The sequence below is a fragment of the Poecilia reticulata genome, linkage group LG12 (genome assembly GCF_000633615.1).
Source record: "Poecilia reticulata strain Guanapo linkage group LG12, Guppy_female_1.0+MT, whole genome shotgun sequence".
In the NCBI taxonomy this organism is placed as follows: Eukaryota; Metazoa; Chordata; class Actinopteri; order Cyprinodontiformes; family Poeciliidae; genus Poecilia; species Poecilia reticulata.
In genome coordinates this window covers 13,920,345-13,937,191 of record NC_024342.1, presented here as the reverse complement: position 1 = coordinate 13,937,191, position 16,847 = coordinate 13,920,345, and the positions used below count along the sequence as shown (strand labels likewise).

Sequence of the window (16,847 nt, the reverse complement as noted above, 5' to 3'; positions counted from 1 at the left end):
AAACTTTAAAGATTAAACTATCAGTTCATTTTTAGAATAAACAGGGTTTTGAAGATATAATTTCACTTCTCTTTATTGTATGAAACAGACATCTAAGAGTTAGTCTGCCATGTTCAGAAATATCATAGTAAACAGCGCACACTTGTGGCCAACTATAGGAACCTTGAGCCTACAGTGGGATTATTGAAGCAAAAAAAGTGAAAAGAAAGAATTTTACATAAAGGCAGTGACTGTTTATTTAAATAATGAACACGGTACGGTTTGAGTTTCGTTAGGGGTTTTTTGTGGTGACTACTTATGGGACAAAAATAGAGCGGTTCAACATATCGGCATGCGTTTTTACTTTATATAACAAGTTCAAAAGCTCTTTTAAAAAAAAATTTACGAGCAATAAGAAGAATCTTTAGATTCAATGAGTTCTGCTGTGTGGCTTGTGTTTTACGTCATAGAAAAAAAAAGTGTGTTTATGTGTTGTGCTCTTAATTTTAAAAGCATAACTTAAACTTTGACTGAAAACCTGCTTGACATTAAAAAGGACACATACCACTCTGACCGCACATTTCTCATGATAAGCCGAAATACACTCCTGACAGGCATCAATATTAAATGGCTGCCTATATAGTGATATATTTGAACTGTTTCCAGGATATGATAATACAGCCGTAACTCCAATGAACCACAAAAACAAGATATGGGTGCACAAGTTTGAATTTATTGTGAATTTGTTTTCATTAAAACTGAATTAAAATTAAACGTACAGGCTCAGTGTATACATACAAACCCTCTTATTAGGTTAAACCTTCCCTGGGACACAGCACTGTGACCGTATGCTTTTTGTAGCCATAAAAAAGAAGCTTATGGAGTAATTCTGAATATTTGATCATTTTTCCAAATCAAAATTGGAAAGTTAATTTAAGTTGCTTAATTTCCTTCCATGAACGTTAATTATCCCCGTTACAAAATACACTTTCAAGCTAGACTGAAGAACCCATTTGGAAAAGTCAATGTGAGGCTTTTAAAGAAAACTATGCCAACTGGTCGCCATGGTGGTGGCAGCATGGTTCTGTGGTTGTGTCCTGCAGCCAAATCATTATGCAGATAGTTGAAGCTTTGTTTCGGTAAACATGTTAAGCTTCTTGAATGGCCTCGACCTCAGTCTTACTGAACGATTGTAGACTTCTGTCTGTCTAAAGAAAAGCGAAGAAAAGCCAACCAGCTAGAATGAACCTTTTCTGTCAGGAATGTCGGTCAAATATGGAGTGAGATTACTCCAGAAGTTTGTTGATGTCTAGATAAAAAAGCATGTAGTGCAGGTGCAGATCATCTCCACAAAAAGCCTTTTTGTATAACTCTATTAAACTTATTTGTATGATTATACATATATATCTTTAAAAAAAAAACATTTCAAATGCATCATTATGAGACCAAATTTATGACATTCATCTTCATCGTGAATCTTCCAAAACGAATCACCCGAATTATAGCTTCTGAGCGTGCTCAACAAGGTGTACTGCTGCACCATAAAGACATTTCATGTGCATAGTACGAGTCTTAAAAACCAACATACAGTTCAGAGAAACATGCAGGTTCAAGTACAAAAAAAGTCCTTCCCTTTTCTTACACATTCAACACGGAAGTGCTGAACTAAAACGTGTGGAAGCATTAAATGTTAGCATCAACACTGTCAATAATCTATGTTAACTAGACACACATTCAGCCATTTTATCTACAACACCAAATGTTTGAAAAACAAAAAAAAAATACGGAATGGACGAAAAGGTAAAAAAAAATAAAAGTGGGGAAAAAAAGAAGGAGGACATTTGTAACTGATTTCAGAAATTAAATTCTGCTTCTTTCCAGAATGACTGATGTTTCTGACCAAACACGTCAAAAGATATGACATGCATAGATCTGTAAAAAGTCTGAATATTGGCACTATGCTTCCATCCTAACTTTATGGCAGCAGCCAGCTTTTATAGGTCAACGATAAGAACAAGAAATTGTTTGTAATTTACTTTGCAAACCTGTGCATTTATTTAAATGCTCTCTGTCTTTAAATAACACAAATCCAGTCAGACAAAACAAATTAACTAAACAAAAACTAGAAGGTTTCCTTTTTGATTTGAGGTTTTGTCGTCATCAAGTAAATCCTAAAACAGAATGCTGCAGGAACGTGTAAAGCCCTGCCTGTGTAGCACATTAAAATACTTTGATTAACATATTTAAGGAAACAACAACTTTTCACCAACACTTTCTGCTGTTCTCACATGCAGACTTTAATATTCAGCTTACTGCAGCTCACTGAGCTTTAAAATTGAGTGTAAACACCTAAAACAAAAACTCTTCACTTAAGATGTCTGAAAGTACAAGTTTTAGCATATATAAAGGTCCTTTTTCCCCCCCTATGCCATCCAAATGCAGTGACGACAGATGTGAACGTTCACACAGCACTACATTAATCATTTTAAATCATTTAAAGCTTTCTATTAATTGCAGTACACGTCAAGCTTACAAGTGTGGGAATTAAGATAAATATCTTGTAAAAAATAAATGCATGCATTCAATGAAGTAAACATGTTTTAGCTTCCCTTTTTCCTTATTTGGTAAACTGTACAGCTTGTTAAATATGTAACAAAACTGGGCACTGCCACTCTGCCATACTCTGAACTTCGACAATCTTTGTCAGGAGGCATTCTCTGCCAAAGAGAAGGCCGGCTGTGATGGTGAACTCACATCCAAACAGCCCCCTTTTTATTTTTTTCCTTTCAGCGCAGTACACCTGAAGATCTTATCAAGTAAAAACAAGTGGGGGATCTAGGGGTTAGACTACGTTAAAAACCTGAAACTGGACCATTGAAGCCTGAGACGAGGCATGCTGAGACTATAAACGCATGCAAGAGAGAAAGAGGAGGAGGAGAAGTGTAAGTTGAGGAAAAGGATGTGACATTTCAAGGTTTTACGGGGGTTAACCCCCTGGGAGGTTCACATACGACAGTCACAAACCCCCACCACCCCAAAGGTAAGCTGTACAAGAAGAGAAAAGATAACCATCGTCACAAAATCCTCACCAAAGTCCTTAGGATCATAAGTTCGTCCCTTCTTTTAAAATTCTTCGCATCCAACATAAAAAGTTAAAGTCCGTAAGCGTTGACGGCCGGTTTAAAAGAGTAAAGGGGTTGTCGTGTTGTGCAGTTACAGGCAGGAAGATTTCAGTGTGCATATAAAGCCGTTTCCATCAGGAAAGAGCCTCGTCTTCTCCTACGTAGGGCAGGTCCATGCTTCTCACTCCGTCTGCGCTCTCTTGTTTCCTGAGTGAAAACAACCGAGACTCAGCACCAGCGGCAGCATCGCAACGAGAAAACGCTGATCTCGCACAACTGGAACAATTTTGAAGCACCGCTCTACCGAAGTAAAAAAACGAAAGCAAAGACCTTATCTGTACGTGGTTTCAAATAGTTTTCATCAGACATTAGAGTATTTATGATATTTGTTCTATGATACTTCTGAAATTAGATGATTACCTGCTTACAGGGGAGGATTTCAAACTGAGGGTTAAGAGTTGCAGTGTTTAAATGAACTGTCTTCGTTTTTTTCCACAGGAAGTGATTCTACCGAAATGATTCCACGTTTAGCTTCTTTTTGTTTGATGAAGTCATTGACAGAGCTATTTTTGCCATTAGCATTGTTTCATCTCCTTATTTGTCTTTCCAAAGAACAACTCTTAGCTGGTTGACTCTGTTTAGCCGCGTCCCTTTCCTGGAGAAAGACATTGATGGAGCTGTATTTGCAATTAACCATACGCCCCATGGAAGTACTTCTGGCCTGATGCCTGTATGTTTAGACTGTCTCTTCTTTTAAATCTCCCAGTTTGTCAGGGCCGTCCCGAGTGTCAAACAGGGTTCTTTTTAAATGAACCGGTGTGTTTTTCCACAACCTGAGCACCAACTCTATGGAGCAGCAATATGCAGAAATGAACAAGAATAAAACATTTACTTTATTTCCAACATCCATTGACTCAACCTATTGCAATGTTCATTTATATATAGTTACTCTCTCTTATTTTTATTTGTTTTTATAGAGCGAAGGAGAGGAGTGTTATGTGCAAAGCCATACAATCAGGATGTGGAATGTAAAAGTTTTTTTTTGTCTTTTTTACTCAAATCATATCTACAATTATATATTTATATAATTTACCATGAGAAATGTAAATGTTACTATCCAAAAAAATAAATAAATAAAATAAACAACATTACGCACAATAAATGTCTAATCAATTAAAAGTTCCATCCTGCATTTTATTCAGCGTTTTTGTGGAGGATCGCATGGAGACAGCATCCTTCATACCATGCTATCATCTCAGTATCCCTGCTAACAGAGGCCCCCATCTTCATTTAATAATACTGTAAACAAGCAGTTCACAAAACTCATCAGCTGATTGAAGATCTGATTAGAACCCGCAGTGGTGGAACACAGCATTTAAGCGCAGGATTTATTATCATCACCTGACAATATCAAAAGACACACCGTGCTTTTAAGAACCGAGTCGGAAATGATGTTTCGTGGATTTAGTGAAAAAGGTGGGCCCTGTCTTGTGATGGGTCAAATAAAATGGCAAAATCATTCTTCATTATTACAACATGAAACGCACTAAGTGAGAAGGCACAATTATGAAAGAAAGTTGTGGTGGTGAAACCGCATTGCACAAGGACTCCCAACTGTTGTCATGGTATCATTAGGTCGGCCTGTAAACAATACACTCACGTAAATGTTTGCGCTGGAGCACACAAACCGCTGCGATCCTCCTTTCGGCTCAAGTCGAAGGGATTCCCAAAGGAGCGCTTCCTTAACATGGTTCTCACCAAAATCTGTCAAAAGTTTATGCAAAATATTACACAGATTAATATAAGACAGTTTTTTTTATTTAAATCTACCCACTTTATACCAAGATCGTTAAAATCCATTTTTAAAACATAAGCTAGTGGCGATGGCATTTTCTTACTGCCCATTAACAGAGAAACTCACCACTGTAGCCAGGCTTGGGATGTGTTTAACAGAGTTCTCCACTTCCTCCTCAGTGACCTCAATCAGCAAACAGCAGTTGTCATCCTGGGGAGGAAGAGGCTCGGCACCGTTCTTCGTCACCCACGGATGAGCCTGGACACAACAATGTTAATGTTAGACATAAGTTAATATATCATACAAGGATAAAGAAATAAGTAAAGAATATGAACATGTATGCACATTTCTACAGGAAACTGTTTCCAGTACCAAACAAACCTTCACATTATGACAGCATCAGTATAAATGTTGCACTACTGATCTTTCTATTGTTTGTCAAAGCAGAAATACATACATTTCTAACCGCACTTCTATACATGGAGTGATAACGTAATCTGGAACTGAAACCTGCTCAAAAACCCAGCATTAAAACCGTAGAGTCCTTTTATCTACCGAAATTAAAATCCCCTTCATCATAAAAGATATTTATCTCTGAAGACGTATGTTGTTTCACATAAAAACAATTTCATGTTTGGAAAAAATATCATTTTTGTTATATATTCATACCAAAATGAAGCAGGGTCTTTATATCCATTTACAAAACAATCCTGACTTGGGGGATAACTAATGTAGCCTGTTGTCAGATTAGGAAACTATAGAAAGTGTTCACCTTTATCTGTGCCACTGATATTCTGGCCTCTGGATTCTTGTCCAACATTTTCAACAACAAATCTTTGAGGCCATCCGATATGTTTGCACTGTTGGCACAAGAAAACGAGGAACGCTAAGCTTCGGAGCAAACAGCAGCAAGTGAGTGGAAAAAAAAACAGCATAAAGCACAAATTAAAACATACCATTCTGGTATCACCACAGGTTGGGTTTTGATTTTTTGATGTAGACTAAGAATGCGCTCATCCATAAAAGGACACTGTGGAGACAATTAATATGCATTGTTTTTTTGTTTTAATGGAACACCACCATTAGGGGCAACTTTTAAGGAGACAAGCAGCCTCTACTTTTTTTTTATTTTTTGCAGTGGACACACTCACCACTCCAAAGACGAAGCAGTAAAGCGTTACTCCCATAGCCCAGACATCCAATGCCTTTAAAAAGAAAAATAAGAAATACCTTAAAGCCATGTCAACTAATAAACAGAAAAAAAATGTATCTGAAACACCATCAGTGCTGTATTGCATTACTGACAACAGTCTCCAGGTGGCACTGGTTAGCCACAAACGCTGCCTCACCTTCCCAGAGAAATTTTTTCTGGTCTCAGAAAGTGTTTCGGGAGCGAGGAAAGCAGGTGTTCCCACTGTGCTAGTGAGCAGGGCATCGGCACCTTCAAACTGGTTGCTAACTCCAAAGTCTGCAATCTTGATGTGTCCGTCTTCTCCCACCAACAGGTTAGAGGGTTTGATGTCTCTATGGATGATTCTCTGATAATGCACTGTTAAAACCATGAGGTGGTAATACAAGTCAAATTATGAGAACATAAGTCTGGAAATGCTAAAGGATCTCCAGGTAAACATCACTGTCCAAAAGAATAACGGCCGTAATTTATGCTGATCACGTAAAGAGAGAATATGGAGGTGGTTGAATTTCAACTAAACTACACATACTGAGAAAAGCTTTTTTTTTTAGATGTGATTGTTATAAGTTTTTTTTTTTTGAGTCTGAGACTTAAAGCCCTCCCTTTCCTTTTATCCCAGTAATAGTCTCTTAGACAACCCTTGTTTAACAGCTTTTCTCTTTAGCTGAAATGCATTTGCAGCCAGGAAAATTATGTGAAATGATCCTCGTGGGTGGCTGGAGTCAAGAGCAGCTCACATGGAGAACTTTGTAAAGCCAGTGTAGCATCGTGAAAACAAATCTTAATGGTACAGTGAGAGCATGTTAATGTCTAACCTAGACAAGAGTGATTATTCACAATACCTTTTATTTCACCTAAAAATAAAAGCCATATCAGTATAGCAGGTATAATCTATCACAGGTTCATTTTGAAGCAAAAGTGATTCATATTGATTAAATAATTGCTTCCATTAGATGGAAAATGAATGTAGAAACCTGAGGGACTCACAGTACTCGATTCCTCTCAGCAGATCCCTGAAGTAAAAGCGGGCCTGTTCCTCGCTGAAGGGTTTATCAGTTGGCACCTCCATCACAGCCCTGAACACACACACACACACACACCATTAGCAATTGGAAGTAATGAGATTGAGTCCATATCAGTTGTATAATCATTGCCATAACAGAAGCGTGTCTCACCCTTGCTTCACCAGCTCAAACACTGTGACAAATAACAAGGAAAAAAAGATTACGTGTCAGGAGACATATTCTACAATGTAGTTTTATTACAAATGTTATCAAAATAAAAAGTAGTATTTCCATATGCTTTATTAGAATAAAAAAAACATCTGTGTTATGTCTGTTTGCAGTCTGGACAGTGACAGTTTGGCCAGAACATACCCATGTACAGATGGTCCTCGCCGGGGTCATCCAAAACCTGCCATCACAACACGAGGGGACAAGAAATGAATGTCAATCAAACCTCATCTTTTCATTCACATGCACTGGCAGCAGGGGATTGATTTGTGGCCTTTTCCTGAGTTATACATGTCAATGATTTCATTTGTTTTATTTTTTAATTTCTTTAGATTAGGTCATTTTCAAAACAGGTGTTTGGATTGCTTTGTTTATTTACCCATATTACCTATCTCTGATATTAACATTAGTTTGATGATCTGTAATTTTGACAATAAAATCAGCACTGTAAAAGTAAACTGCAGTTTACATACCTCTACTAGTTTAACTACATTAGGATGGTCAAGTTTTTTTAGAATGGCTATCTCTTGATAAACTCGTTCCAGTGGCCCTTTATGCTGAGCTGGACCCTCGGGGACCGCTCTGGTTCCACGAGGAGGTGGTCTCCCTGATGGAGATTGGTGAATAGTAAGAGGTTGGACAAAAGACAAAAAGAGTAAAGTGACCTTTATCAGTTATCTACTGCAGCATTAAAGACCCAGTTTCTGACTTACGTGGAAACCCTGCCTGCCTCAGAAGCCTCTTCTTGGACAGAAGCTTCATCGCCTACACAACAGAGAGAAACAGGTTTAGATTCGGTGGAGGATAAGGAGGACAGGAGGCGGGAGAGCCCAGTAGGCAGAGATCCAGGAAAAAGATGAACAAAGGGGCAGATGGGGGAAAAAAAGGAGCTGGATACCACACAATCAGATGCTGCTATACTGACAGCGCACCCACTCATACACCTACTGTACAGATGACAGTGGTAGCACCTACAGTAAAAAAAAAAAATTAAAAAAAAAAACATCTCTCTTACCTTGAAAATCTTTTGTCTGGTAACTAATGCTTCTCAGTAACTAAAAGAATCACTTTTACAGACTCAAAAGTGATTTTTAGAAAGCACAGCATGCCTAAAGATTTCCATATACAGAGCACTGGAATCACATTCACAAATTTTCTCATCATGGGCAGCGCATCCTAAACGGAAACCTGACAGAGGCTGCAAAAAAGCTGAGACTGGTGCAGAAATGAAGCTTCTAGCAGGACTGTGATGAAATCTGGGGCTAAATAATATTTGGAAACAGTATTGAACGAAAATACTTTTGTTCAATACTGCAATGATTGCTGCAATTAACAAAAACTTTACTTAATCTACTCAGTTTTTTTGTGCCACTTAATGATATAATCACCAGTTGTGACATGTGTGCTTTGGGAGAAATTAGTAAAACAACCCCCATGACATTTTCAGTCGCTGTCACTGAGTCATTGTTATGAAGAGTAAATGACATTCTGAACTTTCTCACAGATGTAGCTTATTCATAAAAAATAACAGGCGTATCATTATTGTGCAATTAGGATGTGGGAGTGGGGTTCACAATATTCACATAGTATGTGTTGTCATCCTCATTGTAAGCAAGCTTGACAACGCCATAAGAGCCCTGCGGAAGAGAAAAAAAATAAAATAAACGTTTCATACAAAATAAACAACATTAATATGTAGAAAACACACAAGCATCAACACACGAGCTGAAGTGAGTGGGCCCACACTGAAAGAGTACCAGCTGCTTCAAAGTGAGAACAGAGAAATTCAAATCCTCTCTCTCCATCGCTCTTTCATTTTTGATTTCAGGCTAATTAAGGAAACTGGATCTGGTTTGTGCCATCACACCGCACCCCTCCCCCCTTCAAAACTCCTCAACGCAGGAAACTCTGTGTAGAAAGTGGGCCCAATTAGAGCCCTGTGCAGACAAATTCATACACAACAAAACAAACACAGAGAGAGAGAGAGGGCAGACTCGGTTCCTGCTGGGGGAGCAGATTGTAGCACGGAGAGGAAGCAAATAGCTCATCCCACAGTCCAAAGTGACAATTCCACAACCGAGGAGCCTCTCCAACGATCCTAAATGGCTTCAATCTACAGAAGTTACATATATTTGTTAAAATTCATAGATACTATCAATCTGCTGAATAATACTAACAATCTAAACCATTTACACACACGTCGACTGCCTCGCACCAACCCCTATCCACTAAGCCTTGCACAATCCTTAGAGAGCACTATTTATACCAGCCTCTCATCCATCTTCCAACTCTCTCATGGCCGGGTGGTTTACACGGAGTTTGGAAAATGAGGACAGCCGGGAGAGAGCATATCAGAGGCTGTTACCGCACGTCCTCAGTGATGTGCGTTTACTTGACAGACACGCAGTAGGCGGAGAGGAGAAGGGAAATGGAAGAGTCGGTGAAAGAGAGCAATCAGTGAGTGAGTGGTCTCGGATGGTACCTTTCCAATCTCATCCTTCAGTTTGTACTGGTTGAGCTGAACGCAGTCCTGGAGGGGGGAGGAAGAGAGGGAGGGAAAGAAAGGAAGAAAAAGGAATATTTGTGATTCTCTTCAGAATGCAAAAAGCAAATATGCTCAATCACTTTTTTTTTCTTTATATTAAGAAGACTTAAGTCATTCGGGCAAAATGCCTCACTCACATTTAGGTTTTTTATTATAAAAAGACATATGGATATAAGTGTGTGTGTGGGGGGGGCAGGGGGGGGTGTTCAATAAATACAAAAAAAATAAACTTTAATCAGAGCATTAAAATATATATTTTAATGTTCATTTGAAGGCTCTGTAATGTAAATAATAAATAATAGTCATGTAAATCCTTCACAAATATGACTTTTGATATAACAAAATCTGATCCCACTATATCAAGAACCTTTGCAGGATGTAGAACAGAACGAAACACTACCCACATCAAGTTCTACCACAGCTATCAGCTACTTTCACCGAGTCTATAAAATCTTACCTGTGCCTCCACAGCTTGATCTTAACCAGTGCTGCTGCTTTCAACAAGAAATGTACATGTAATTCTAAATACTTACAGTTCATTTGAATATCGTGGTATACTAGCAGATGCACCTCAGAGAGTTAGTCTGCGTCAGCATTAGTTTGTCCATTCATGTATAATGCTTTACTAAAGCCTCAAGAGAGTACACAGTAAGTCAGGGTGCAGAGAAAGCAGATCCTATATTCATATTTACTATTGTGGTGCTTACAACCTCAAATTCACTGATTTTCAACGAATCCTTCATCACTTGATTAGTGAGGAACTATTAAACAAATAGTTTATATATTATCTTAATCTGCTGAGTAAACTGTGAATCTGGAAATATTTTAGTATCACAGTTCAAAAACAATCTGAGAATGGATCCATCAATCATCCATCCAAGTGATCATCCATCCATTGGTTAATCAGTCCATTTGACCATCCATCCTCTGTTTTTACAGGTTTTGTTTTCAATGCCGGCCTGCCGAGTTACCTCTGGTCAATCCCTAGTGAACCTATATTTAGATTTGGAACTGGGAGCTCTGGTATCTAATCTAAGTATATAAACTTCGTAGTATAATTTCAGTACGATTGTACTGAATTTAGATGAATTTTGAATAAATAAATCGATGATAAACTACTAATGAAGATGGTTTGAAAACTGAACTGATGTCAGTTTGAACGGGGTATCTTACCTGGAGATCTATGATGGAAACGCTGTGGGACTCCACAGTGGGCCGGCGGGGCAGGCGTGGGGAGGAGTGGGGCGATGTGATGGGAGAGTAAGGTAACGACGGGTAAATATAGCGCCCGTTAAGTCCAGGCGAACTGCAGGGCGAGGTGGCAGTGTGTGAGCGTTCTTGCAGGGAAAGTTTCCGGTCAGACAAACTCAATCTGCCCCGTTGCTCTTGGCTTTCAGGCAGCAGAACCTCGGGCCGACCAACTGTATGGGACAGCAGGTCGCAGGATGGAGTCCGGAAAGGTGCTCCTGCTGAGGAAGCTGGCTCCGGCGTCTCAGAGCTGTCCATTTCTTCCACCTAACATGACATGTTGGTTTTTACTTATTATTTTTGGAAAAAAAAATAAAAAATTATACGCTTATTGTTTTTGAAACACATGAATCAGTATGCTCCAGCTCACCTCTTCCTCTCCGGGTGGTTGACTTGGTTCATACTCCGTGACCACAATGAGGGACTCCATGGGGTCTGGGGACGGTGTCTGAGAGAGCGCGTTTAAAGGCGGGGCGGGACAGCTGCGCAGCAGATCAGGGAGAGGTTGCTGCACTGACGGTGCATAACTGCCGCAGGACGCCGGAGACTCAGCAGAGGGCCAAGGAGTTACATGACAAGGAAACATGGTGCCTCTTCACAAAACTAGACAACTCCTCCATCGGACTGCATCCTGTAGGAGAACTGCACCTGAGAAAAAGAATTTGCACAAAATAAAAGGATGTTGCTCTTGTTGTTACAGGACTTATACAGATTCCTACCTCCCTAAGATATGTATTCTGTTTTTGATTTTTGTGATCAATGAAGAGTATCTTAAATATTTTATATCAAACAACCAGAGTAAACAAACATACACAAAAAAAACTGTTTTTAAATGATGATTCCATATATTGAGAAAAACCTATCCAAACCAACCTCGTCCTGCTTTACTGAGAAACACGGTCATTTACATAAAAAAAATAATAATAATCTATACTCTGTCTAACATGACAGAAGTAGAACTTTTTGGAAAGCTTGCTACATCTGGTGTAAAATTATCCCAATATTTCAGAAAGAACATCATAGCAACAATCATTGTGATGGCCTGAGGCCGCCAGGCTGTTCAGTCATACTTAAAAACTCTCCAGTGAAGCTGAATTAAAACAATTCTGTGAAAAAAAAAAAAGTGGACTAAGCATCTCTTGATGGCTCTTATTGCTGCCAAAAGCGCCAAACCACTGATTACCTAAAGTAGATTTGACAAACCTTTCTCCTTCATTAAATTAAATCATTGTAAAAATTTGATTTTGTATTTGTTTTCTGCCTGAAAGCTGTTATCCACATTCTCTACTCTAAAAGGCAATTTTATGGCACATCATTAAGAATTAAGTGTCAACACTCAGAAAAAATAATTTGTGCTCGACTGACTTCCTGTTTGTTGGTTTTTGGTTTTAGGGGTTTTTTCCCACATAAGCCGACAACTCACTTTTTTCTAATTTTGAAGCTTCCGTCACATTATCTGGTATACAAAATGTTCATCTTAAACTGTGTTTATTCTATTTAGTGTATTATATTTTAAGTATAAAATCTCCAAAACACATTGCCAGTGGAATAGTTTTTGTGTGTGTGTGTGTGTGTGTGTGTGTGTGTATAAAATGTTTCTGCAATAAAATCCTGATTTATTAGAAGGCATTTACACTTCTTTCACAGAGGTGTCAAGAAGGATGGAGGCGTTATTAGTTAAAAGCAAAAGAAATTTTGGCAAACTTAAAATGGTCCCCTTTTTTCTGCTAACACGGATAGAGTTGACAGTTAAATTCTCAGTCTTGCATTTTGCCATTATTTGCAATCTGGAAAAAATGATAAAGAATGAAATAATGATCTTCAACCATTTCCAGACTCCTGACTGATTCAACATTTTGCTTCTAGTTTGATACCTAATGGCATATTGATTTTTGTTAGGTTAGGTTTACAAAAACAAATAAATATTCCTTGCGAGACTGAGGGCTGCACATTCTATCACATACTGTTATTGCAATATCATTGTAACCAATAGGCACATAGTGAAGAGGTGCCTAGACCAGTGACTCAGTCCTGCGCTGTAGGAGCCACTGACCTTTAATTAGGCGTTTCTCCGTCAAGTCCTATAGTTATTATAAAATTCAACCCATATTATCGTTTCTTGCACGTTTTTTCTGAAAAGTAAGAATTTCCCCCATCTGAAGCATGACTCCTTTGCTTTCAGTCTCTTGTGAACTTCTCATTTTTGAAGTGTGGCCAACCAACTGGCAACTGGAAAGTGGAAGACAAACTCAGAAGTAAGAGGTACAAAATGAATTGGATGGCAGTGCAGTTTACATATGCAAATACATATCTTTCGTTGACATTGTATGTCAATAATATTTTCCTACCCACAGAGCTGAAGTATCTCAAACCAGATGCTTTTCACCTACAACTTAACCTAAGCAGACATTTTGTTTTCATTTGAACCCTCAATAGAGTCTTGACTTTTTCCCCACACGCCCTGTGATGCACTAATTAATTGATCTGAACACTTCTAGATGCACCAATTTCAGCTCTGGTAAGCAGATACAAAGTGGTGCATCCGAAGGAGCAACATTGGAGTACGCTTTTGATGTCAGTCATACAACATGATTAATTATCTCCACAGCATTTAATGACGACCGTGCTTTTTTTTTAATTTATTTTGTTTGCATAATTTAAGACCACGTTTTCCATCTCCAAGTCCACTCATGCTTTTTATACGCTCATTATCCGAGGAACGAGGAGAAGAGAAAAGCAGAGGCGGAAGGAAGATCTACATAATTTTTGTTGGATTGTTTTTTAAGAGGATTGTGGTCATGGAAGCACGATAAACCGAAGTAACAGAGGACAAACAAAGCTATGAGGTAAACATAACAGTGTGCGAGCTAGGCGAGAGTTAAATGAGGATGATATGTGGGAGAGGCGCCCACTTAAGGTGCCATCAGACTAAGATTAAATTCAAGTCCTGTAAAACACCAGCAGATGCTATAAAGCTCCAGATGCTGTATTTAGCCTCTTAGACCCAAAGTCACATGAGTTGACCTGGACAATCTGGGCACGAGGGGAGAGGAAAGCAGGACTTATCATAGAATGTGGGGCGGAAGGGTAAAAGGGGGGCAGGGTGGTCCGAGGTATGTAGTGCATTAATTATGCCATAGATGTGATCCTGCAGACATACCAGTACAACACACAGCCATCTGGAGCAGAGGAGCATCCCAAGCTTCATTAAGCGATACACAGGGCAGCAAAGTCAGTGGTGTGTGGAGTCATGCAGGAGATAAGCTGCAGTAAATGCAAGAAAGGATCTCCTAGATTAACTTAAGTGCAGTGTTATCATCACACGGCTGAGAACAGAGCCAGTCATTTATCCCTTAACCTGCTACAAGAGCAGCAAGCTTTTAATGCAAAACAGCGGCATCTCACCCTAATTTGATGTCAAATATTTTAAAGGATTTTTAATAATGGCAATATATCAATCAATCTTTATTCCAGACCAAAAAGGTCCATAAAAAAAGGAAATAAGAGAAAAATAATAAAATAAAAATAAAATAAAAAATAAATAAAAAAACATGACATTCACTGAGTCACAAATAAATGATGACACCAATGTTTCCACAAATGTGTTGATTTCAAAACTATTCAGAAGGGAGTTGTTAGATTAAAGTCGATTGTGAACAGTTTAAATGCCACACAATATGGGCGTGAGGTCGCTTACAAGATTGTACTTTTTATATGAACTCATGTCTTTTTACATCCTGTGTAAAACTGGGAACATAGTATTGATAGCAGTTCAACCACAAGATACTAAATATTCAATTTTTAGATTTATAAATAATTAAATTCAACATGTGAAATATATTTACATTTAACCTAGATTATGTATGTTTTACCAGTTATTTCCAAATATTTCCTGTCATATCTCACTTGGGTTAGCTCAACTGTGGGAAATTTTGAAATACTTTGACCTATACAAGAATCCGTCACACAATAATTATACATCTAGTGGAGTATGGACTCATGTTGCTTTTGTTCTGCTTAAAGGAAAAGAAATAAAGGTAAATCAAATTCGAAATTGTAGAAAGTAAGACTAAAGTGTAATGGTTTTCTATCAGCCAGCTGACTGACAATCCAGGATAAAGATTGTGGAAAGAAGGCGTCAAATATGCTTCAAACAGCGGCAAAGAAATTATCCCCTGCCTCATTTTTCTGCTTCCGCTTTCCATTGTTGAATGATGGCATAGACCGGTGGCATCAAGTTGCTGTTTCAAACTTCATAAAAACGTTTTATACTAGTCTGTAAATACCCCTAAAACAAACCTAAATGGAAATATAGCGTGATGATGACAACATTTGGGGAAGAATGTTATGCAACTTTAGATTCTCGTTGTAACTAATGTTACATAATAATATAGTAGGCAGAGATATTTCAGTTTAGACTGAAGCATTTGTGTTAAATTGTTGCCAGGCTGAAAACGTGCAATTTTAAAATCTCCAACTGTAAACATAAACATGACATGCAAATTATGAGCCGCTTTCAATGAAATGCTTCCGAGTTTCTGGTAATATATTAGGCGACTTGCATTAATAATGCAACTTATTAAAGTGATTGTAAAGATCGATGTGCCAAAGGGCGTCTTTGCTGCCAAGATTGAAGCGAATGTTACGGTTGTTTGCAGTCCCAGCGAGCCAACTCCTCTCTAAAGCTCAAAGTCTAGCGTCTCGGCTAACGTTAGCAGCTGCTTTAACGTCAACATACAGATGTTGCAGTAACGGGCGTCAATGATGATAGTAACGATTCTAGCGCTTAAAGAAGCTTCCACTCGATAGCAAAGCCATTGAATCAATCAAAAACATACATTCTGACGTTATTTAAGTCTTACCTCTCCGTGCAACTGGGGGCGTAAATTCAGAAATGTGAGGTTCCTTCTTCCAGCTGATGTGTTACAGTAGCTGCTGCCAGCTAGCTAGCTTTGAGAGAGACGGAAAATGTAGCAGACTGACAGCCGATGTTGTGATGGAGCGGTCGACAGCGTAGGTCCAGAGCTTCACACGAAGGGAATACTGACAGCGTGCAATTATTTACATAACGTTGAGAAATTCACTCGCAAAAATTAGATTCATAAGCAGAAGCAGTGTATGCTGTCCCTCATAGTTTTCATTTTTCTCACGACTTCAGGAAAATACTTCATGGTGCTTAATTTCTGATCTACACAGCACGGCCAACACCGCCTCCTGTTGATTAGCTGGAGAATTGCACTCGTTGGCAATGTATTTTTGACTTGCATTTAAATGGTTAAAGACTGAAGACACACTTTCAATTAATTTTAGTCTATCAAAGCCACAATACACTGAACTTTTATGTTTCAACAGATGAAATAGTTTTGCCTACCTTAATGTTTTGGAGTAATCTTGCTCAAATTAAAGTAGTCTTTAATTGATGCTTGTCTGTGTTAACATTTTTAAAGGATTCTTCATATTAGGACTTCTTGTACATGTTATGAACTTCAGTTTTCTTTGGATTTTACATCATCGACCAACAGAAATTGACAGATAATTTTACAGTGGAAGGAAATAATTTGGTTTTATTGTGTTATATATATATATATATATATAATAGATGCATTTGTATTCTTTCCCTTCTACTGTTATAACCCGAAATGAGATGCAGTACATCCTTTGGAAGCAACATAAGCAAGCATAGTTCATACCGGTGTAACCTTATTTAGATTAAAATAGTATTTTTGTGAAGCTA

General features: G+C 38.3%; 1 protein-coding gene across 1 annotated transcript; it reads right to left on the bottom strand.

The window, feature by feature from the left end:
* Positions 1-690: 690 nt before the first annotated feature.
* camkk2 (calcium/calmodulin-dependent protein kinase kinase 2) lies at positions 691-16,313 on the bottom strand. The gene is made up of 17 exons (XM_008423960.2): positions 15,976-16,313; positions 11,484-11,761; positions 11,039-11,380; positions 9,803-9,850; positions 8,904-8,957; positions 8,034-8,085; positions 7,794-7,927; positions 7,465-7,501; positions 7,264-7,285; positions 7,076-7,164; positions 6,246-6,445; positions 6,048-6,101; positions 5,853-5,926; positions 5,669-5,756; positions 5,023-5,154; positions 4,762-4,865; positions 691-3,308 (listed from the first exon to the last, which is right to left on the bottom strand). The coding sequence occupies exons 2-17, from the start codon at positions 11,697-11,699 to the stop codon at positions 3,236-3,238; spliced, it is 1,719 nt and encodes a 572-aa protein (XP_008422182.1). The 5' UTR covers positions 11,700-11,761; positions 15,976-16,313; the 3' UTR covers positions 691-3,235.
* Positions 16,314-16,847: the final 534 nt, after the last annotated feature.